Source organism: Pavona decussata, unplaced genomic scaffold (genome assembly GCF_977016875.1).
Source record: "Pavona decussata unplaced genomic scaffold, jaPavDecu1.1 SCAFFOLD_115, whole genome shotgun sequence".
NCBI classification, from domain to species: Eukaryota; Metazoa; Cnidaria; class Anthozoa; order Scleractinia; family Agariciidae; genus Pavona; species Pavona decussata.
The window spans coordinates 214,318-239,294 of NW_028145529.1; the positions used below are offsets into that span (position 1 = coordinate 214,318).

At 40.3% G+C, this 24,977-nt stretch overlaps 1 protein-coding gene across 1 annotated transcript; it reads right to left on the reverse strand.

Annotated features, from left to right (window-relative positions):
• Positions 1–3,142: 3,142 nt before the first annotated feature.
• On the reverse strand, positions 3,143–21,261 carry LOC146469862 (protein SpAN-like). The gene is made up of 9 exons (XM_085122668.1): positions 20,814–21,261; positions 10,519–10,707; positions 8,995–9,118; positions 7,947–8,038; positions 6,594–6,677; positions 6,058–6,206; positions 4,636–4,720; positions 3,782–3,948; positions 3,143–3,285 (listed from the first exon to the last, which is right to left on the reverse strand). The coding sequence occupies exons 1-9, from the start codon at positions 21,259–21,261 to the stop codon at positions 3,166–3,168; spliced, it is 1,458 nt and encodes a 485-aa protein (XP_084978794.1). The 3' UTR covers positions 3,143–3,165.
• Between the last annotated feature and the right edge of the window lie 3,716 nt (positions 21,262–24,977).

A 24,977-nucleotide genomic window follows, 5' to 3' on the forward strand; every position in this document is an offset into this window, starting at 1 on the left:
TTGGTGAGGTGAACGGCGTTCAATACATAAGTCCAAACACTAAAAGTGCCGACTGGATTCGCAATCTGGAACTTAAACATCATTCTGAAAAGTGAGCATGAAATTAGGCCAGATTTTATAATTTTTGTTACAGCTGATACACAAGTCTGAAGAAAGATCAGCCCCGAGATTTGTGTCTCGCAGTTTCTTGGTGTTTATTTAGATCATGAGGAACGGGAAACATGGCCTGCATAACAGAAACAACAGGATGCCGCCATTCTAAAAAAACTGTTACAGTCCCCACTCCCAGTTCCGGGTATTGCTAAGATACCATCATGGAAGTTGGTTAAACGCGAACCCGGGGTTAAATGCTCGCAGCTCTCTGTTTCTCTTGTTGTGAAGCGTTTTCACTGCTGAGTTTAAGTTGCTGTAAATCGACAAAGTAGGTCAGGAATATTTTCTATGTGCTCAAAAACTGTTACTAACTCTGAGTTACCGTATCCTTAATCTAAACAATGGGCTCGGCGTATATTTGGACAGTTTTTTCCCCTACAGTTAATATTCTTATGCTTTGTTTTATTTTGCGGATGACGGATCGAGTCTGCACTTTAAACTGCAAAAGTCCGGTTTAATACAGTCAACTCTCTCATAGCGACCACTTCTCGTAAGCGACCACCTCCCGTAAGCAACCACTTCGTAAACAACTGTTTTGTTTCTTAAAAGGGCCGTTTACACGACCGAAAAAATTGGAACGGCTCGGATAAAAAGACGAACGGCTCCGACAAAATTTGACGTGTAAACAGTACTTGACCCGTTCCAGTCTTATCCGTTCCGTTCCTAAAAAGGTCCATAGGCGGCTATGGACCCTTTTCGGAACGGAACCGATAAAAAACGGTTCCGTACCCACATTTTTGTTTTCTTTTCAACGTGTAAACGCTCGCCCTTTCTTCGGTACCGTTCTGTTACGTTTTTTCTGAGCCCGTTGTACTCCATGTCAGTTGTTTGGCATACCATTGATCGTCAGAGTAAGTGCTGTATGCAAGATCAAACCAAGCGCTTGTTCTTGGAATTTGCCACAAGCTCCGTGCGACTGTGAAGTGCGATACAAGGGCTGTTAATAGGAGAACCGTAAGCCTTGTTTTTCTCCTTTTCCTTTCTTTGAAGAATCACTCGCGCTGTCAAACGTGAATTTCGTGTTCTCTTCTTCAGAAGAAACTAGAAAAGTGCTTGTAAATTTTTGATAGTCGGAGACACGCCCAGTGTGCTGTATGTGTAAGCGCATCAGTATGAACAACTAATCGAAGCAGTTTTGTTTAATTATTGCGGGCTCTATCGTTACCGGTCTCGAAGAAAACAACGTGTAAACGGCTAGTACCCGTTCCAAGGGGCTCTCAAGTACCGCGTGCCTTTTCCTGTTAGGTACATTACAGAATTTGTACGTGTAAACGGAAGATTTCGTCTGGAACCCGTACTTGTTTCTAACCGAGCCGTTCCTTCTCTTTCAACGTGTAAACGGGCCTTCAGTTAAATACTGCTTCAAGAGCTCTCTCGTAAGCGACCACCACTCAAATTTCTTAAGGGACAGCGACCACTTTTTAGGCCAAAAATTACACATTCTTTTGTTTTCTGTTTCCGGTAAGCGACCACCCAACATAATCTCGTATGATTGTTAGTAAATCATTACTCAGAAGTGACAAAAGTTCAATTTTTAATGACGCTACCCCGGACAGCTGACAGAAAATAACAGTTTACAGACAAAGAAGATGGCTATAATTAGGGAACTGGTCATAACAAGTTTGTTCCACCCCACCTCGCTGGGGTAGGGAGGTTATCAAAGACACCCCCTATCTCTTGAATATTATGGACAAAATTTTAAAATTTGAGTTGACACAGATAATCATATTCAGCAAGAGTCAGCATTGCTAGATAAACAAGAAAAGTAAGGTTTGAATCTCATTGTTATATTTTACTGCAGTATAGAGCGGTGGCTATGCAATAAATGACATCATCTTTTGAGGTTGAGGAAGGGGGTGCTGGTAGGAACCGCCATCTATTTTTGGGTTTGGTGGGTCCTGTTTGAGTATAGTAGTTTTGACCACTTTCCTTAGATCTGTAGGTAAACGGGACAGATCTGTTCCGAAATGTTATACAAAGTTTAATCAGAAGAATGAATAGATGGGGAAAAGTAAAATAAATTAGTGTCTATTTGCCTAATTTTAGCTGCTAAGATAATATTTTTATGTAATTATTCAATCAATCAATCCAGTATTAGGCTGATTTTGTTGATCTTTTCCGTAAACGACCACCTCCCGTAAGCGACTAATTTGTCGTGCCCCAAGGGTGGTCGCCTACGAGAGAGTTGACTTTATTTATTAAATTGACCAAGAGCGTTTTGTGGTGGCAAGCGTTTGGCCCGATCTGATGGCAGAAAAGAGAGCAGAGCTTCGCGCTTTATGAGATGATACCATTGACCAAAAGAAGTATAGGCACGTTAGACGAGAACGAGACCATGTCCCATTGGTTTTGAAGATGAAGAATAACTGGGAAACTGATCAATTTGGGAATGAGCTCGGAATGAACACCACGAAGGCTGTAGGGGTACGAAACAATTTACCCTAATTTTAGGGACAGCAGCCTTGGGTATTTTAGGGACAAGGGATAACTATCCTTAAAACTGTAAGGATGATGAGGCGGGGGTGGCGTTCATCATGGTCGAGGAGGTTGTCTTTCCAGTAACTACACAAGGAATAACTCCCAAAGATTTCACATTTTATTTCCCACAATCAGTTTTAAATGCTGTTTTTTTTTTCCATAACACCACTTTAAGCGACCATTGGCTTGCTTTGTTGGGTCCCAAACCGATTCCTGAATGAGAAAGTGACATTAATATAGATTGAATGATCATTGACTGGGCATGGGAAAAAAATACTTGTCATAAATTTAATTTAGTTGGCTTCTGCACGAGTGCATATTATAGATAGTACAACGGACGAACGCTACAGAATTATTACTTGAAAAACTATGTGTAATTGTCTATGATAAGTGTAGTTGGCTCAATTTTATCATGCAGACACGGTACTCAAAAGAACTCTGATATTCGCACTCAACATGATGATTTCAACAATTTTTCTTTCGTGCTTTATGACAGTGAATGAGTAATTTGTCGAGAGGAACTTCTGTGGTTACCTAAGGGTGGCACTCGTATCTGAAGGCCAAATACTTCTTGGTGTAAGAACAAGGGTCTTTAAACTCTTCGTCTGAGGCGTGAAGAAGGCAGGTTGATCGACCATTACACTTCTTTTTTACCTGTTCAGGGAAGAGAGATGATGATGATGATGCATAATGAGTTACAATAAAAATACATGCGTTACCCGGCATTGTATAAAACAAACCGAAAACAAGAAACCGAAACGCGGCTCAATGTAAAGAAAACATACATGAGAATATGCAAGTGACATGAACAAAAATTAAAAGAAAGCAACTATTTGTCAAAATGTGTTGTAATGGAGCCGGGTTCTTCATGTGGCGTGTATCTCTATCAAGAAGCCTCAGTGCAATAACTAGAGGAACACAAGAGTTTCTACCCACTTAACAAAAAATAGCCGATTTCCTCTGATCCCTTCTTGGCATAATGATAGCGTTTATACAAGCTGATGTTTTGAAAATGAAACCCCGGACCCGCTTACAAGACGGAATAGGTTCGACGAGCGTAGTATCTCCTTGGAAAAACGATCGGTGATTTTGACGATAAATGGATAAAGGACAACTGAAAACCGAACAAATATAATCAAATTAAACTGACTGTTTCAAACGAAGAGGGTAGCCCACAATTTGTGTTGAACCCCATTCCACACTTTTGGAATCTCTTCCTGCCGTAGTTCGCGTACGTGACCTTGATTTTTCGTCCTCCATAACACGTGATACTCCCACTTTCTCCTTCGCAAAGGGTTCCAAGGTAACCAGCTGCGTCTAAAATTCCAGAAATGATCACAAAACAGGTTATCAGTGAGGTTTATATTCACATGTCCGGCGTTTCAACTGAAAGCCTGGTTTTCACAAGCAACACCAGGGTTCTCTTCGGGTACTCCAGTTTTCCTCCCTCCACAAAAACCAACATTCCCAAATTCCAATTCGACCTGGAACGTGCGAACACCTTTGGACGAGCTCCGAGAGCTCTTTGCTGCTTCGTGGCTAAATAAATTACAATTACAAAGAGCACAAGCACAAGTACAAGCATAAGAGTGCTTATTTCACCGTAAAAACGGCCTCGACGCAAGCAGGAGCAAGAGCGCAAACACAAGGATCAAAATTTTTCCTTTTTCTTTTGCTTGTGCTTATGCGTACGTCGCGTTCGTTTTTACTGGCAAAAAGAAAAGTTAGAGGTAACCTTACTCTCGAATTTCTTCTTAGCAAAAAAAAGGTAGAAGTAACCTTGCTCCCGAATTTCGTCTTATTATGGAGGAGTCCGAGGAATCAGTACGCAGTTAAACACAAAGTGTTTTTTTGTAGTTTGAATGGCCACTAAGCTGTCGGTTTACATTTTTGGTCCAGCAGAGAGCTCCTCAGTCCCTCTCTCTCACTAGCCATTTGTTCCCTAAATCAGACAGGAAGTCGTTTCCCTTCTGTGCAGTTTTACCGGACTAGATATGGACTTACTTCCTGGGCAGTTGTACATAAGGTTTATTTGCTGCAGATCCAAGCTGCTGATGTACCCTCTTTGACCAATATTCCAAAGGCGGATCTGCAAAGAAGTTGACAAAAAGAAAAATGACTGTTTCTCCAGAAGTTAGTGTTAAAAAGATCTGATTATCCCAGCATCAACACGAATGGTTATCAAAAATAGCTCACTGCTTAACTACGCACCTAGCTCAATTTTTAGGATACCAAATATATTTATCAGAACATTCTCTGGTTAAAACCAACAAAGGGGCTGTGGTTGGTAACCTACTTATAGATAATCAGCTTTTTAAAAGTCTGGATCGTTAGGTAATTGCAAATCAAGCGTTCTGATTGGCTCAGCGGCCATGGGAAATAGGGATTGTTCAATCGTCTTCTGGTCTTTCTTGCAAAAGAAAATCAGTAAGATCTGGTGGCGATATTTCTTGACTATTTTTTCCCACTCGTGTTTGTTGGATATGGGAAAATTATAGCCAACTCAGCGCTAGCGCCTTTTTGGCATCCTACCGTCTCTTAGTCAGCGTCAGTTGTGAAACATAATCCATCAAACGTTTTGTCTTATCTGCGATTGCTATAACTGTTTTTAAGAACAGTTATTAATTCCACTCAATCTCGCTGTACACGAACTGATAACAATGCATTTCAGGCCTCGGTGATAAAGTGGAATAGCGGCCTACAGCAGGGGTGGAAGACAGCGTGAATGAGAGGCTAGGTTAGGGCTCCGGACTTAAATTACGGAGGTCCAGGGTATAAGTTCTGCTGGCTGGAGTTGTTTCTCGATAGCCTCGCGTTCTACACCTCGGCGACTATTGTAATTAGCCAACTGGTTTGCCTTCTGCCAGTTAGGATTTTTAGTAACCATATTAAGTTATTTATTTCTACTATTTGTTTGACAAGTTAAATGCTCGACCCCACGAGCGTCTTGTGCTGTAAACACTGTCGAGGATAAATGGGTGTTACTATTATAGAAATTATAATAATTATTTTTATCATAAATTGATTATATAAAATCTTTGTGCATCCTGTTTTACGTCCAGTAGGGCCGTGTCCAACCTATGGACATGAGGCACTATTACTAAGGTGTTACTTGATTGACAATACTCAGTCATACGCCACATGTGGATTATTGCGAGAGGATGAAGCGATCTTTTGGACTTGCCAGATGTTATGTTGATAAACTTCTTCAGACCTCCGTTGACAAGGGCCATTACCATTATTATTATTGTTACTATCCTTATCATCATCATTATCATTAAGTTATATTACTCTGTTAATTTGCAGATCTAGAGAACATAAGTGTGAAAAAGCAGATCGTTGAAGTACTTTATACACTATTCTGGTGGCCTCTTAAACAATCAAATAAAATTAAAAATGGAATAATTGTAGACAACCTTGACCTACCTTATTCTTGGGCGTGATTGTAGGTTTCTTGTTTTTTGAGAACGCGTGAGACGAGAAATGCATAATAGAGAAGAGGTCATACGGGGTACCAAACGGCATCCAGGACTGCATTTGCGCAGGCGTCATCGTATCAAAATTCGAAGCCTTCCCTAAAGTAAATCGTAACTTATCAAAACACAGAAACACAACATTTGTCTTTGGTCAAGAAGTAAACTAAACGCGAGCTCTGGTGGAAAATAGCCGTAAAGCGACGTCAAACAAGGTCTCGCAGGCTTGACTGGATGGGCTCCAAATTACCCTCGGCTATACCTAGTGACGAAAGACCCAAAGATTATCGTGCAAACATCGTGATTAGCTTCAAATAAAAACTAGCCAGGTGACCCCATTATTTTAATCACGGAACTATGATCAGCATGTTCAGGTACAACCTATTGCAAAGTTTAATTCTATTATTTCTATTACTTTGAGCTGTCAGTGACGCGGGAAATAACTGGCAGAACAAAAGATAAAGCACGAAAATAAAAATGATATTTTACCTGCTTTGATGTTTTCCTTGTGAATTGTGACGTACATGTCTCGATCAGGCCGGGCTTGTTCATGAAAGAACCCCAAAGCGTGTCCTGGGTACAGGAAGATGACATGTGTTATAAATCATCCGTACGGAGTAGTTGTGTTTTAGAGCAGCGAATTACATCTAAACGCCATTAAGTTGTTACTAACTGAACCTCCGGACCCTGACGTTTCAAGAAGGGGCAAAGAGAGCATTGGATGGTACCTATACCTAACGCTTTTATTTGATTTTTTTTTTTTTTTTTGCTTCCTTTTGTTGTTTTTGCAGTAGATATTCGTTTTCCTTTTAAGGCTGGTTTCCATATGATCGCGGATCGCAGATCGCAGATCGCAGATCGCAATAAGGTCTGCGATCGTCTGCGATCATATGGAAACCAGCCTTTACGTGCATTTCGGCAAAGTTTGGCCAGAATCTAAGGTTAGATTTTCATAAGTTAAATTTTAAGTGTAGCCTTTTTAACAAAAACATGTGCTTTTCACCTATTTTCGAACGAAAGTGTGAAATTATAACATCTGGCAAAAACTGTTACATTAAGTCATATTTTGAATGCTTATCATGGAAAAACGTTTGAGTAAAATGTAAGATGGTTGCCCTCTACCCCATATTTTTGGATGATTTCAGAGAAAGCAAGCAGCGCCAAAACTCAAAATGATTACATCACTGAACTGTCCATCAGAAATTGAATGCTATCAACTTATCTTAAAGCGGCAAGAAACCTTACGAGAGGTCGCAATCAACCTCCACCACCCTCACCTCCCCACCCCACCACCACCACCACTTCTAGCTGTACCACGGAAAGGATGTGTTTGCTCGTCGGGTACTATGTCCAAGGATCAATGAATCAATGATACATGTCAGACCAAGGTAAGCCAATAAATAAAAGCTAATGTCAGCCCAATATATACCAGGGATATAAGATATCTGAATCAGTCTGAGCAAACCATAATACTTGATAACGAACAGGCATTGCTCCATTACGCCACCCCCCCCCCCCCCCCCCCCGAAAAAAAAAATAACGTGGTCTGAAGGACCCTGGTGAAAGAATCTCTTTGCTCGGTCACCCTCTCCCAACTCTTTCTCCGTGCAACCATGTTTCAATTGTTGCTGTAAGTTGAATAAATAGACGATTTGCAGAAATAGCTAATGGAGTAGGTTTCCATATAATTCTTAAGGCTGATGTTGTGCATATATCATAATTTCATGCAATGATGTTAGAAAATCTCTTAGCTCTTACATCAGTAGTTCCCCGAGTTTGCTAAGTATGCTTTTAATCCCTGATATGATAAAACCATTAATGTTATGCCGAGGCACTCTTTACCAATTTCATGACGTATAGTTTGTAATTGCCAACAATCTTTGCCAAGACTGAGTATTTGCTGGTTTCCTTGGTAACCGACGTAGGAAAAGCATCTAAAAAAAAGATGAGGACATTGCCGTTAAAAGGTGCTTTTTATTACTTATTTCGTAGGTTCTTTGAATGAGATTTTAAAAAAAATTGTCGTCTTTACAGTCACTATATATCAAGGCATCGCCATCATCCTAGTAGTGGTCTTCAGTGTCCTGAACTAACCTAACACCAACTCATATAATATAATATAATAAATAAATAAATAAATATAAAATTTATATTGCGCATGTACAATAGAAATAATTTCATATGCGCATAACAGCAATAAGATCAAATTAACAAATGGGTTAAAAAGCTATCATAAAAATGTATAAGGCTGCATTTTATAAGGAGCTATTCTAGCTATACTTATTCCGGTTTAGTAATAACAGAATACAGGGAATTTTAATTTCGAAAAGAACACTCCTAAAATCTGGAAACAGAATACCCATCTCGGAGGTGGCCTGAGAACTACTATGTCTGTACACGCACTTGAGCGTAAGATTTCCCGAAAGAACGTGTATTCTGTTTATTCCGAGTAAACCGTATTCCCTTCATCCTGTTAATTCTGCTATCGGGAGCAGAATGATATTCTTTCATTACGAAAACGGAATAGCTCCCAAAAGAACACAAGTACCGTCTATTCCGAGTATTTCTAGTCCGGGACTGAGTCCCAGAAGAACGCGCCCTAAACAGAGAGCGTAAAATGTTGAATGATGTTGAAACACTAAACAACTTACTGCCCATTTGAAATTTAATGATAAAAGTAACAATACACGCGCAAATTGTTTTTATTCTTCAGGGATTCCATAGTGTTTCTTCCACTTAGATGCCTACTGCGTCCACCCTATAGGGTTAAGGCTAGAATCAATAGGTTACATTTTGTTGCGTGCAGCAAAATTCGAAGCATCGCAGTGGCTCACATGAATAAGCTTTAGGATAGATAAAAATTACAAGACCAGCTCGGAATTAGTTTTACCCCCTTCCATATGTAAACAACAGATAAGCTTTCTCGGTGGTCCTGGGTTTAAACTTGATGCAGGTATTTTGTTCCCATTCATAGAAAGCTTGCTTGAGCATAGAAATAAGGCCGTCACTCGATGCTGTAAATGCAAACGGTGGAAATGTAAGCAAAGAACTTCAAAAAGTATACTGAATAGTTAATATTTAATTTATAAGATATTCGCCATTTGCAGTTGATTTCACCCGCGAGTTCGTCTCGTTTCCAAAGTGACACTCCGACTTCAGGAAACATACACTTGCATCTGAGAGACTCAGAAAGTAATCGATATAAAACAAAAAGCTGTTTTCAGCCTATACTCGGGCCATATTCGACTGCCCGGTGCGTAAGCTTACAGTCTTTTGACAGTGATAACCTCCACCATCGTTAAGTCCCCCAAATCGATAGATACAGAGATATAGTGAAGCAATAAGAAACCACCAGATAGAATTGCATTTCTTGCAGTCAGAATGAATTACAGGGAGAAACTTGTCATGCACAAAAGACACTATAAAAATAGGCACATAACAGATGTAGTTTCTTCGCGTCTGTTCATTTGACCCCAGGTCAAATGACTAAAAATATTAAGACTTTAGCATTTATAGAGAGAAGTATCTCGGAAATTCTTAATGACTACTTTAAATCATTTCTGTTCAAACCTGCAAATGTCCGGACTTGAACAATGATGACGGAAAACGCTTGCAAAAGTTTGCGTTTTAATATAATGCCAGTGATCACCACAAGATTTGGTTGAAAGCGTAGAGCACTTTTAATTGAATGTGGCCTTCACACGCACACAACGATCATACCATAAGTACATAAACAGCTTGTAACTGTCTGTTTTAATAAAGTGTTGTAAAGTGTTGTATACCGGAAATTGTTGTTAGCGTCATCAATGCTCGGGGTCATACAGATATTTACTTTATATGACTCTCGGTTCGTTTTGAACATAATTCTGTCTCCAAATCAAAGGTGAAAACGTAAGGATTAAAGCCCGGGAATGAAAGCATTCCGGTATGAAGCACAAGGTATTCTACTTAACAAATGTTTTCCCCTGTATTTTAATCGTACTGCAAATAATGCAATTTTATCTGGTGGTTACTTATTGCTTCATTATACCTCTGTATCTATCGATTAACGCATAAGACTTCGTGTCATGAGCTACGTTGTCGGTCGCGTTCTTAGTAATCCGGCCGTGAGGTGCCGAGTTATAATTACCTGGGATGCATAAGGGGCATACCATGTCTAAAAATGGGTTGCGGAAAATCGCGACTACCAAAAAGAAATAAAAGAATTTGATAACGCGACCAAAAACTTAACTCATGCCGCCCGAGTACAAAAAGAGTGACCGAGAACTTAACTCGTGGCCCGAAGTCTTATCTCTCGGCCCATCGCAACCAAAAAAATAAAAAAAAAATTGATAACGCGACCGAAAACTTACCTCGTGCCGCCTTACGGCCCGAGTAAAACTATTTAACTGCTTAACTTTCAAACGTTCCTTACCAATGTCTTTTGAAATTGCATATGGCACCACTCCACCGGGCCATAGTCTATTACCCAGGCCTCTCGTATTTCCCGTCCTCATGGCATTTCGCTGCTTTTCGTTGAGAAGTATGTCACCTTGGTACAGACCTTCCACTCCTTCATTTTCTAACAAAACAATAAACAAGTAAATGCGTGCACCTTCATTTTCTAACAGAACAATAAACAAGTAAATGCGTGCAACACAATTTAAGCCGCACAATATAATTGCTAATTCCCAAAATAATGCCGGGTTATTAAAAGTAAACATCGGTTTCTCGCTTTTCTGATGTCAAATTCCTTGAAACGTAGCAAACATGGAAACAATATTCCAGTGTCGAAAGAAACTGGATATAATAGGACATTTTCACTATGGCGTCATTTGACTACAACTACCAGAATCCCTCAGTTTTTTGTTTTCTCATGCTAATTAGAGCTATTGTTCTTTGCTCTCCACTGAGATTACAAAATTTGAACTTGAAAAGGAAAACAAAATGAATTCTGGTAGTTGTAGTCAAATGACGCCATCATGAAAATGGCCTATTATGGGTTATTTTCGCCCGTAAAATTATAGTTCGCTGGCATTTTGGATTATGACGTCATATGGTTGTCATCATTAGGGAGCTTTAGCAACGACGACGGCAACACCAACGAAAACTTCGCTGAAAATATACGTTCGCGTTACGTGTAGTACTTCGTGATTATTCCAATTCGTTCAAATTGTATAATGTGGGCGAGGTATCTGGGAACTAAATTGATAGCAATGACGTTCACGTAACGAAGGATAATGAAAAATTTCACCGTCTTGTGCTCACATTCGCAGAAAAACCTTGAATTTGGTCATTTTACGTTGCTGTTTTGCTGATGACGGCAAAGAAATGTACCAAAACATAAAACGCACGTGCAGGGCCATTCGGTGTTTTTGTGCTTAATGCACAAAAATACCGAATGGCCCTGCACGTTTTGTTTTGTGGCGTTCCCGTTGCCGTCGCCGTCGACGCTGCTATCTGATTAAGCTCCCTAATAATTGTATAATTCGCTGTATACAAAATATGTTTTGCATTCGGAGTCAGTATGTGGCTTCACAAACTTAGAAGGACGCGGGAAATCTAACAGTCAAAATAAATGATACCGCATTCATTTACGCCAATTTGTTATAACTGTGGAGGTTTTTCTTTAATTCCAGTTAAGGGACCAAAACAAACAACCCAGAAAAATCAATAAAGCCTTCCTCCTGCCTATGGAAGAAACTAATAATCTACACACTGAGTTGAGTTTCGTATTTCCATTGTTCAGACATACGAATAATGAATGGATTTAGTTCTTTTACTGTAACTATTTGTAGGATTTGAGGACAGCGTCCTTACAGGAAATCAACTCAAATTTGTTGGTTTTCGCAAAGCAATACCCAAATTCTGATCGAATATAACTTGGACCGCTACTTGGGTTTCTACTAACGCAGATCGACAGTAAATACGTTTTAAATTCAAAGAGCGGGCTACATGTTTCGTGCTATAAAAGCAAGCAGGAAAAAAGACAAACAAAAATGAAGAATTCCGTACCAGTAATATCATTAAAACTACGAGCAGGTTTTGTTTGCATATCCAGAGTTAACATGTGACAACGAATGAAACTTTGAAGCACAACCTGAGAAACTTACTAAATATTTGCTGTCGAGTACAAAGGCAGATTTAGATTCGTATAGACTTTTGGACCTCGTGTGTTGATATAAGCTCAAGTAAACAGAAATTAATAATAATAGCTGCGTTTGTATTTGGAAAAAAATGGACTTTTCAGTCCATAAAAGTTGAGAAACCTTCAGTTTTCAGGCGATATATATATTTTTGCTTTTCGGGGTTTTTAGCGTCAATATGTCCATCAGTACATAAGTTTAAAACGATTTTGCCTTAGCTTGTTTCCGTTAATTTCTCAATTTTCATTTTACTGACTGGTAAGCTAATTCGATAGCAATTGATACTTTGTCAATACCAGTTATCTTTAAAGGTGGAATTTCAAAAATGCCGAACATTAAATTACCAGGTTTTTAGAATAGAAAATTAGAAGAATGAGTTGTAAGATTAGTGCTCAAAGATGAACATTATTAGATCGTTAAAGAAAATTTATTTTATTCAACGAAAATTAAATCCATTCCGGCTCCAAGGGTCTAACTTTGAATAAGCCAGTTAATTCAGGTGTACGGAAAGTGTCAGTCTTTCAGTTTGTAAGCAAAATTCTCAATGGTGACTATTCAAATGAAAGCTATCAATACTTTTCCAGCTAGGGTTCAGCTCGTATTTTAAGCAGTTTGCAAAATCTTATCACTCTATCATAATTTTCCCTGTTTTCAATGGGCTGCGAAAGGATCTGAAGTTTCAAAATAATCCTGGTACAGCTAATGATCTTACCTTCAGGCCATTTGTAGTTTCCTTGTGCTAAGAATACACAGGAAAAGAAGGGAATAAGTGCAAAGGCAAGCGTCATTTTCCCTCGACCACGACGACAGCTTAACTAAAGGACACGTGGAAATTCGTGCGCACCGAAAATTAGGTTTGTATCCTAATGATATTTAAGTAAATAGACCTTCAGATACAATGACAAATCAGGATTTTGTTTACCCTTGGTTTGACTAATAAACTGGTCAATTTAAAAATTAACCGATGGTTTTACCACCCGAAACAGTGACTATGATTGATTTATCGGCTTTGTAATCTTATGCGTGCATATCAATTCAAATATTGAGGCTTATCAGAGGGTATTTTAACCACCAAATCAATTATTCATTATATTAAAGTCAATTTCAGTTTTTGTTGAGTAATATTGTGGAACTTTATTGAGAATTTTATTTCACTTTTTGTTCGCTCATTAACGCTTACAAAACAACCACTGTCAAATAAACGACAATGAAGTTCTGAATATTGGTAACGTGGAATGATAAGGATTTTTGTTAATGCACGTTTTTATCTCAACGTAGTAGATTAATCAGAATACGTGCGTTTCGAAATTTGCCTTTTTTTAAATTACCTCGAAATCAGTAATTTAAATTAGGACTTTTATAACGCATTGTTTTATTGAACACTAGGAAAATGGGCTGTAAAAAGGACAAATCTTCCGCCCTTGATTTATGGCAACTGTGCTTGAGGTTGATGCATTAAATTTACACGCCGATAAACAATTAAACCACTTGGCAATAACCTAACAATAATACGGGTAACAGCAACAAGGGAACAGATTAATGGTAGTTTTTATCTTATTTTTATCGTTCAGCCAGGTTCCCATCGGACTGCAAACGATCGCCAGAAATACCTTTTCGCGATCGCTTGCCATTGTTTCTGTTGTATGGTGCGAAGGAAGGACGGTGCTTTCGCAAATTGAACGAAACGTCCTTCTTTCCTTTCGATATACTGTTTCAAAATTTAAAAAATGGACCTTTTAAACTACAAACAAATACTGACAGTGATAAAACAATCATTAGCAAGGTATTCTCTCTCTCTTCAGGCAAAAAACACATCTAGTGACTTGTCCACATTTCAATGTGGCGGAAGTTGAATGGACTTGAACTACTTTCACGCATGCTCCCTATACATTCTCGAATGATTGACAGATTTCTTTTCTGGGACAATCAATGTGATAGCCGAAAAAGCTTCCAGTATTTCCGGGAATGAAAAGAATATTCGAATTTCTCTTTTTAATGTCCGACATACGAATGGAATGTTGAACATTTCTCTAAAAATCTTTTCAAAAAAGACGCATTAACAGAAAAAAAAAGATTCAAAATACTTGGGAAACAATTGTTATTCTTGAAATACTTAATGCTGTAATGTACAGAAAAATTCATAGCTTTATACCGTCAATAAACTAGGGAAATTTCTACGGAAACCTTAAAATCTCGTTGGCGATGTTTAATACTGACATGTAAATTTCAAAACTCCGTTCAAAATTCAAAAATACCGGACACGGGTGACGTGGATTGACTGTAACTCTTCTAGTGTCTTCAACAGGGAAACTCAGCCTGGGTTCGAAAGTGCAATAATAGCGGCGAGTACACCAGGCGTAGCCAATCGAACGATCGGCAATCGAACTCAATCTAATTAAAGATTGAAGAATTTCTATGAGTTCGATTGCCCAACCATGCGATCGAACTTAACCTAAAGGATTGAGTTCGCAAAATCGTACTCAGTCAAGTTTAATCCAGTGAACTGAGCTCGATGGAGTTCGGAACTGAATCGTCGACACGAGCTTCCCAGTAAACTGAGCAATCAAGAGTTTTGTGAGTTCGACCGCGTTTGATTACTGAACTCAATCAGATTCGATTCTAGGATTGGGATCGATTGTGTTAGACTGAATTACGTTCGATTGGCTGGGTAAAGAAAAAACAAGACAAAAGAAAAACAGTACGTTTGAATTTTGGTTTTGGTTACAATAAAGTCTGACCAAAGTTCCAGCTAGAACTTGAACATGGGGTATTAAATCGATGAAGTGAATAGTTTGTTATTTTAAATAAGTACAAATTCGAACAAAGATATGAATTACGTTGTTTTGGGTTACCCTTGTAGAAGGATCATAAGAGTAGTTATTTTTCAGGTTGTTGCATTCGTCAGTGAATAGGGAGCTTAAGTAACGACGACGGCGACCACGAAGACAACGCCACAAAACAGCAGGTTTATTGAGCAAAAACAATCGCTCTACCCGTGCGTTCTACATTTCATTTTGGTACATTTCTTTGCTGTCCTCTGCAAAACAACAACGTGAAATGACCAAATTCTATGTTGTTTTTTTTTTGTTTTTGTTTTGGAGAACGTGAGTACACGACGGTGAACTTTTCATTTTCTTTCTTAACTTGAACGCCACTCCTACCAGTTTGGTTACTGGGATAGTTTGCCGTTTCTGTAGAAGTTGAGCGAGTTGAAATAATCGCGAAGTAGCACAAATTATAGTTATATTTTCAGGTGACGTTCTCGTTGCCGTTGCCGTCGTCGCTGCTTATAAGCTCCCTAATATAGATCCGATGAGGAGGAGAGGCGATGGGCACGATTTTTAACATAGTCAAAAGTCATAAGCCGAATAAGTGATAATTCTAATCTGAGCCCATTAAAAACAATAACTTGAATGGCCCTGTAAAAAAACGCATTCTCTAAAATCCAGCTTAAGCCAGCGACACACCTGGTGATTTTATACGCCGATTGCGGCGAATTTGATCGCCGCCAGCGATTGATGCGAACACATTTGGCGATTTTTCTCGCCGATCGCGACGTTGTGGCAGTTTTGACTGATGGGTTAGCTTTACTAGCAATTCGCAGCAATGACCGTAAAAAATCGTGGGAGGGGGACACTTGGCGAATGCCGGCGAATTTAGCCGATATCTGACACGCCAGATATCGGCGATTTTATACGCCGACCGCGGCGATCGGCGAAAATCGCAATCACTGCACCGGGCGAACCTGCAGATTAGTTTTCGCCGATCGCGGCGATCGGCGTTTAAAATCGCCAAGCTAGTGTGTCACTTGCTTTAATCTCCGCCACTGGCACAACATTGCCGAATCGGGTAAACCCAAGGGAGCTTTTTTCTTTGATTGCTATAGGTTTTGCCGACTGGTGTTATCCTTAAGAAAACATTACGATATCAAACATTCAATCGGCGAAAAAGAAGCTAAGGCAATGTAATTTCCAACAAACATGGACCCGTGAAATGTGTTTTCTGTTAGAGACTGTGTGCACGCGCCAAGAAACCGACTCACAAAATACGCTTTTTGATATTTCATGTATTATCTAATTAGCCTGGTGAAAATGAAAAAAAGGTTTAAAGGTCCCGTAAAAAAACACATTCTCTATAATCCAGCTTAGATTCCAACTGGAGCAACATTGCACAATCGCGTAAACCCAAGGGAGTTTCTTGTATAATGGTATTTTCACGCTATTGTTCTTTACCCTCTGTCTAATCCGCAATTCATGCAAACTTCATTTTAAATTCACTCACGGTTCGCTCAACATTATTCGTTATACCAATACTTAATGATAGCTAACTTTTAATTTGTTTTGAAATAAGCATCGAATTAGTGTTGCTGTATAATGGCATCAACTACAAGTGACCGCCGACTGATGTTCTTTAAAGCCTTCGCTATTTTCATTGCCTGCCTGGTAGCTATTGCCGCTTTAGTTTTAGCTGCAATAATGATATCAATGGTGAGGTCTGAAAACGCTCCAACATCTTCTAAACTTGAGACTACGGTACAAGGTAAGAGACCTAAAAAGCTTACAGTTAGTCGTCATGCCAAACTTAAATGTCTGCTGCTTAAGATGTACCTAAATTCAAAATTTTTAAGAGTATCTTTAATTGATCTATTAAACGTAACGGCTAAGCGAGTGATAGCCAGAATTCTAAAAGTAACCAAAATTAAGAACTAAAGATAAAATACTCTTCCATTTCAGCACAAGGGTAAATTGCGTAATTATCGTTGTATTTGTTACGGAATATACATTTCAATTTACATCCTTATAAAGGTTACATTCTTGGCTGAAGAAGGTTACAGAAATAACCAAAACTTCATGATATAGTTTTTTTAAAGCCAGTGTTAACTTTTAGCTTTTTCGATTTTTGAAGTCAATTTTGATTGCTAATCTTTTGCCGATTGGTTTGCATTTAAGAAAACATTACGTTATTAAAATTAACTTTCAAACAATCATCAAGTCATACAGCAAAAAAGAAACTAAGATAAGTAATTTCCAACAAACATGGACAGGTGAAATGTGTTTTCTGTTAGAGATTGTGAGTGCACGCCAGAAACTGGTTCACAAAATATGTTTTTCAATATTTCATGAATTATCTAATTATCCCGTTAAAAACAAAAACTTGAAAGGTCCTCTAAAAAACGCATTGTCTACAAACAAATTAAACTCACACCCCAACATTGCCGAAATCTGGTAAACGCACTTAATGATGAAAAATAAATAAAATAAATGAAGATAACTTATCGTAGTTTCTTGCTGGTATTGTCAACCGCTATTTCTTAATGTTGCAGTAAAATGGTATTTTCACGCTATTGTTCTTTACACTTTGTCTAATCCGCAATCCAAAATTCAAGCAAACTTCAATTCAATTTCACTTACGTACGAGTCGCTCAACATTGCTCGTCAGTGTGAATGTACGAAAAATAGACCCCTTCCAAGCATTTTCGACTTTTCAACTCTGCAGAGTTGAGCCAAATTTAATTGGTATTTTCTCAGTCTGGTGCGGCAAGGACCATCTAGTTACTCTGGTTCTGTGAAATACTGTATGGACAAAAGACTTTTATGTTTCTATTGGATTTTAGAACAATAATGGTCATTTGAAACCCTTGTTTCGTTAAGCTTCGCGTCCGCACTTTTCCGTCTACTCCGATTGTCTATTAGTTTCCGTTTATTTTCCTAACACTTAGTTTGCTTTTGTATACTTTCAGATATTCAAGCTTTACCGCCTCATTTAGTATGTAATTGGTTTCTCCGTCACCTTTTCGTTTCTTGAGCTAGGTTTTTGAAATAACTCCGTTGAGTTGAGTTCTCGTTTTCGAATCGTTTGAAACGTTGTCTATCGCATCGATTTCGTATTTTTTTTTTGGCTTTTTTTTTTTTTTCGGTCACTGTAGTTTCCTAGATCGTTGGTCAAGCCCCACGGTAGCCATTATCTATTTCAAACAGACCTCATCGTGATCTCGTTTTCCTACTTACAAGTAAGGATGGATATAGTTTATGGCAAGATAATATCAGAAGACTTCATTTTGAGAAACGTCTAGTCTTTCTGATAAAGAACCTTTAGAACGGAATGCCGGATTCATAGCTCCATCGTGCGTTACGCACACTTAAGCCTTTTGCAGGCACCTTCTTTTTAGATTTAAGCGTAAACGATCTCAGCTGTGAGCTGGCAACATCTTCCAATTATGTGACAGGGTAACCCAACCAGAAAAAAATCAAGACCAGTACGATTAGGATAAGCAGATAGTGAGTTATGACTAGATGTGCGACTGAACTGAGTTGGTCAACCAGTGAAATGGAACTATTGTGCCGATAGGAAACCATAACTTGAAGAAATGACTACGGGAGTCAAATCCACATTTAGTAATTTTCCATTTCGTGAATGCTGGGACTAAGTTTAAAAAATAACTCAAGCGACACTTCATTTTGACCCATTTTGTAGTTTATTCAGGTTTAACCAAGCAATAATCATACGCCGTTTGTCCGACCCAGTTTTCGCGTATTAGCTGAATCCAAGGGATCAACTAATTTTCAAGTGATCAGGGATCAAGATTGATAAAGATTTTGAAATAATGGATCAAAATTTAAGGCCAAAATGTGGGATCAGCCGGGAAGAAATATACCTCGTTACGACCATGAGATAGCTAGCCCTCCTCTACATGTGTAGGGTTGTCTGCCAACAAAGCCGCGGAAACCTGAAGCCATCGCTTCGAAATCGACGCCACTATATTCACACTTCGTCTTGTACTCTTTGGTATATTTCAAAAGTAGTTCAACTACGGTTTCGGGTGTCCATGGCAATTTCTTTGCCTTTTTCGACGAAGACTTTGGTCGATTGGTCCCTTTCATTTCCCTTTCGATTTACAGCTCGGCTTATCAAGTACGGCTCCGTCTCTCGAGCCTTCGTTTTGGTCAAGAATTTCGTCTATTAATTGGACAATCACATCATCATCAAGAAAATGTTTTATTCCAGCCGCCAAGCTATTGCCCTCGTTCCGGCTTTGATTCGCCGCTCTTGTCAGCATAGTTCTCCGAAATAATTCTCCAGGTTAATAACTGTAATGTCCTGCCATGAGTTATGTTCAACACACACTAATTTATTCACAAGCGAAACACGATATACATCACGTGATAATGGTAATGCATTTATATACCGCATTTTCTATTTACATATATTCAAATGCGGTTTACATCAGCATATGTCCATTAGCGACCTCATCCTACCCTCCCAACCCATGAAATCATGAAACTGCACAAAGACCAGACCAGCACACCGGGAACTCCATGCCCTACTCTTTACGATTAGTGTCTGGGTTCTTTAACGTCCCACAGGGTTATGAACATTGAAGTGTTGTGAGACGGGGCCTACGGTTTATCGTCCTTATACGAGAAGACTAGGAAGTCTAACCATTTGCAGATGTCATAACAAAGGCAGCACTTTCTCCTCAGTTATTTCAAGACCCTGAGTGTTGGTCCGGCCGGGGTTTGAACCCACGACCTCCCGCACGGCAGTTCGATGCTCAATCAACTGAGCTAACCGGTCGGCGGTAATCATGGAGGTAATGCAATGTCACGCAACTGATCATATAAAGGCTCTTAATCGCCACATTCCTCCCCTCTAAATCACAAATCAATTGTCTCCTGGGAACGTATGACAAACTGGAACAAATAACAAACCTAACAGTTCACTAAGTTAATAGCTGTCCTAAGTGTAAAAATCACAGTTCACAGATGCAGTCCCTCAGGCCCCAGTTGTTCAAAGGCCGGATAACTTTATCCAGTGGATAAGTCACTATCCGACAGTTTCAATCTGTGCAAAGATTTCAATATTTCCTCTTGTGCAAGCGAATATGAACACTCTAACCACAGCTTAGTTTGGGAGTGTACGAAAACCTTGGACAACATTTAACGTGAAGTATTTTTTAGACCCTGAAAAGCGCCTTATCCACCGGAAAAAGTTATCCGGCCTTTGAACAACTGGGGCCAGATATCTAAGTCAAGCCCTATTCTGCACTGGGCGTGTTCTCTGAGAATTTGCTTCGACGGATGTCTCAACAGTAACTGCTAATGGAGACTTTGGAATATCTTGTTGCTCGCTAACACCAGTGACAGGTGGAGCTGTAACAAATTCAGGTAAGACCACAGGTACTACTTCTAGTTTGTCACTTGAGGCTTGCTGCGTCACAACTTCGCTTTAACGGTTTCTAACGTGGTCTTGGTGTCGCCGAAGGACAGTTCCATCATCTTACTGAACACGAGCTAACACCGAACCGGACCAGTTCCTGGGATCCAGATTTTCTTGTATCGGAAATCTTTTGCATAAACAGCTTGACCCTCTTGAATCTCCCTCTCCTGAACATGATAGTCATGTGCTACCTTCTGTTGGGACTGTTTGTTCCTAGCACGATCCGCTACAATTGGAACAAGTCGATCCAGATGTGTGCGTAATTTCCCTTTCATTAGATATAGTAACTCTGCTGGTGGAACTCCAGTCATATTATGAGGGGTGGTTCGATAACTTAGGAGGAATCGCGATAACTTTGTTCACATACTTTCATCCGCCACCTTTTTGTAGCCTTCTTTAAAGATTCGCACTGCACGCTCTGCCAATCCATTTAATGTAGGGTTATATGTTGCCACCTTGTTGTGTTTGATACCGCTCTTCTTCACAGATTCCTCGAATTTAGAGCTAGTGAAATTACTACCATTTTCACTGACAAGTGTTGTCGGTAGGCCATGTATTGCAAAGATTTCTCTCAGTTTCTCAGTTGTGGCTGTAGATGTGGTGGACTTCATACAGTGTACATTTAACCATTTTGAATAGGCGTCAACAACCACAAGGAACATTTCTCCTTCGAATAAACTTGCATATTCAATATGAACTTTTAGCCAAGGGAGTACTGGCCACTCCCAAGGGTGCAGTGGGCTTTCTGCAGGTGCACTCTGGTGTGACTGACATTGTTCGCAGCGTTTCACTTCTCTCACGATATCCTGATCCATATTCGGCCACCTTTCATGCGAAATTCACCTGGGTGGGCCCCATGTAATTCAGTGAGCACTTTTGATCTCCCTTGTGGGGGCACAATTACTCTTGCTCCCCAAAGCACACAGTTATCTTCAACGCTTAATTCAGTCCGCTTACTGAAATAAGAGTTCAGCTCCTCAGAGTTGTTTGTCATCGGCCATCCTTCCAAGGTATAGCAGTACTTGTGAGAGGGTCGGATTCCTCTCGGTCCACTCCTTGATGTGACCACTGTGCACAGGTGTCCCTTCCAAGTGCTCCATTAACAAGATAGTTTCTCCTGGAAGTGGAACAGAATCAGGATTCACGGGTAAGGGTAGCCTGCTAAGGGCATCTGCGTTACCATTCCTCGGACCGGCTTTGTAAGAGATTCTGTACTCATACGCTGATAAGTTCAGGGCCCATCGCTGAATTCGCGGTGCTGCAAGGGTTGGAATTCCCTTCTTCTCATTCAACAAACCTTCCAAAGGCTTATGGTCAGTTTTGATTGTGAATAAGTGTCCGCAAAGAAATTGGTGGAATTTCTTTACCCCAAATATAATTGCAAGCGATTCCTTTTCCAAGGTTGAATAATTTCTTTTCGCATCATTTTAAGATCTGGAAACGCATCAAATTGGACGTTCGGTTTCCGTTCTCCATCTCGTGTGACAGGACCTCTCTCACTCCGTAATCAGAACCATCAGTCGCAAGAAGCAGTTCCTTTTCTGGGTCAAAATGCACAAGTAACTCGGCTGACTTGATAGCTCCTTTGCCTTCGCGAATGCCACTTGCTGTTCCTCTAGCCATTGCCACTTTGATCCTTTCCTTAAGAGCTGATGCAAAGGCTCTAGGACAGTTGCTACATCAGGTAGGAGCCGATGGTAGTAATTGAGCATACCGAGAAAAGCACGCAGTTGCCTGGCATCCTTTGGCTCTGGCGCATTCTCGCATCAAATTTAGCTGCAACGGTCTGGATGCCATCACCACTGATTGGGTATCCACAGTGCGTGACTTCCGGATGCATTAACAAACATTTTGCTGAGCACAGCTTTACACCTGCAGTGGAAAGTTTACTTAGCATGGTTTCCAGGTAAGCTAGATGATCTGGGTCATCCTTGCCGCTGTTCAAGATAACGTCAACTCGCACAACAACGTGGGGCATGCCTTAAAGCAGGTTCTCCATTGTGCGCTGGAAAATCCCAGGTGAGGAAGAAACCGCAAAGAGCAGTCTATTATACTGATAGAATCCCTTGTGAGTATTGATTGTTGTATACTTCTTTGAATCTTCATCCAATACTAGCTGCTGGTATGCCTGTGACATGTCCAATTTCGTGAACTTATTCCCACCGCCTAGTGTGGCAAGCAAGTCCTCTGTTTTGGTGATTGGATAATTGTCCAACTTTGAGAATGGTTGACAGTACACTTGTAATCACCGCAGATACGTACTGATCCATCTTGTTTCACTACCGGAACGATTGATGCTGCCCACTCATAGAATTCAACTGGAGATATTATGCCCTCACTCTGCAACCGATATAGCTCCTGCTCGACTTTGCTTTCAGTGCGTAAGGTACTGGACGGGCCTTCATATACTTGGGTGGGGCTGCTGTGTCTACATAGATCTTGGCTACAGTGCCTTTTACTGTACCCAGTCCATCTCCAAATACATTCCTGTGTACATCTAGAATCTTCTGCAGCCGAGGGTTGCCTTCCTGAATGCTGAAAACACTGTTCCAGTTCAATTTAATCACTTGTAGCCAGTCCGCCCCCCCCCCCCCCTAGTAGATTGGAATTAGGACCTTTCACTACCATGGCTCGCAACTCGTGCTTTTGATTCTGTTATTTTACTGCTGGGATCAATACTTCACCCGATACTGGTATCTTCTCTCCTGTGTAAGTAGTTAACACAGTGTTCGTGCTCTTCAATTCAAGTTTGGCACGCAACTTGTTATACGTTTCTTCATTTGACACAGTTCTGGTTGTACCAGTGTCAATCTATAACTTGTGTGGCTCACCACAAAGTTCCATAGTCACTTCAAACGCCTTGGTTTTGTTTTCTTCACAAATATGATACATTGTCTCTGCATAAACATCTTCTCCGCCGGGAGCGTCCTTGACTTAGTGCGTTGGCTGCTTAGGGTTTCCACTCGTTACCGATGGCTGCTTAGGGTTTCCACTTGTTACCGATCCTTTCGATGCCTTTTTCGGTTCTCCATGACATATTTTGGCTAAATGTCCTTTTTTGCCCGCATTTGTAACAATGTGCATCTCGAAATCTGCAAGATGAGGGGACGTGTTTTTCTCCACAACGGTAACACTCTGGATATGCACGAGGACTTTTGACATTCTTATCTCGGGAATTTACTCTGTAAACTTGGCTGGGGGTCGTTTTGGTCTATATGTCGACCACGTGTTTGGTCGCTGACTCGATTGCTAAAGCAATGTCCATGCTTTTTATGAAAGTCAAGTCCGGCTCTGCAAGTAGTCGCCGCTGAATTTTCTCGCCATTTATACCACAAACTAACCGATGTCGTGACATTTCTGGCAGTTTCTCGCCGAAATTACAATGTTCGGTGAGCTTACGCAAGCCTGCAACGTATGCCGCCACTCCTTCGCCGTCTTTGCGATTTCGGCTGTGAGATTTAAACCGTTCTACTACCTCACTAGGCTTCGGTGAGAAGTGTTTTCCGAGTTCTTCGACAATCTTTTTGAAAGTTGTCTCCGCTGGCTTCGCTGGTTGGAGTAAATCTCTCGTGAGTGCGTAAGATTTACTCCCGCAAACACTCAGAGGGATTGCTCGGCGTCTTCCACGTCGTTTGCCAAGAAATATTAATAGGGACCTTAAGCAACCACGACGACGACCGGAAGTCTTCCAACGCACGCAGCAGCTTCTGCGCATGTCATAGATGTCGTCCACATGGTGTTGAGGACGTCAAAACAACCAATTTGCCGTCTTCGAGTGAACGTAAGTATTAAAATTAACAACTGAGAGCTGAATTGCTCGATGGCGGCGGGAAAGAATCCGTGAGTGTTTTAGTTTGCCTTCAATGCTTATGACTGTATAAATATTTTTCCAGGGGGACTATTTCAGTAAAACTAAGATTAGATTTTTACAGAAGCATTCTATCCTGGGTGCCCAGGCGTATAAATTGGAGCAGAAGTGACCACTTAAAACGAGCTTAAAAGAGCATGGACACTTTCGCTGGTTCTCAGGATTCTTCCCGATTCGATTCAAACTCTTCCGATAGAAGAAGGAATTCTTCTTCGTTAATGGTATTGTGCTCAAGACTGAGAGCAACTCTCGTATTTCTTTAAATGACACCATTTACAACTTTCAGAGCTTCGATGTCGGGAGCTTGCTAAAACATTTGTTATTTGTTTTTCGCGCCGTTCGGCGTCCTCAACCCAGCTTGCTTAAACATCTATTTTTCCCACCGTGAACGGCGTCCTCGGCCCAGGTCCTATTCGGTCACGCTCGTCGTCGTCCACAGACTCTCAACATACTGGGTCCACTTTTCCTCCGATTCTCTGAACTCGCCTATCTTACCGTAGGTCGACATTCCTTCACGAATCTAAAGCGAAACAACTCGTCGCCAAATGTAATGACCAGCCATGAGTTATGTTCAACACACACTAATTTATTGACAAGCGAAACACGATATACATCGCGTGGTCATGGAGGTGATGCAATGTCATGCAACTGGTCATATAAAGG

Coding starts and splice junctions, on each gene's coding strand:
- LOC146469862 (XM_085122668.1), bottom strand. CDS start 21,261: ATGGATCAGGATATCGTGAGAGAAGTGAAACGCTGCGAACAATGTCAG. Junction 9,119..10,518: donor TGCAATTTCAAAAGACATTG/GTAAGGAACGTT, acceptor TTGCATTTACAG/CATCGAGTGACGGCCTTATT. Junction 4,721..6,057: donor CAATCACGCCCAAGAATAAG/GTAGGTCAAGGT, acceptor ACTTCTTTGCAG/ATCCGCCTTTGGAATATTGG.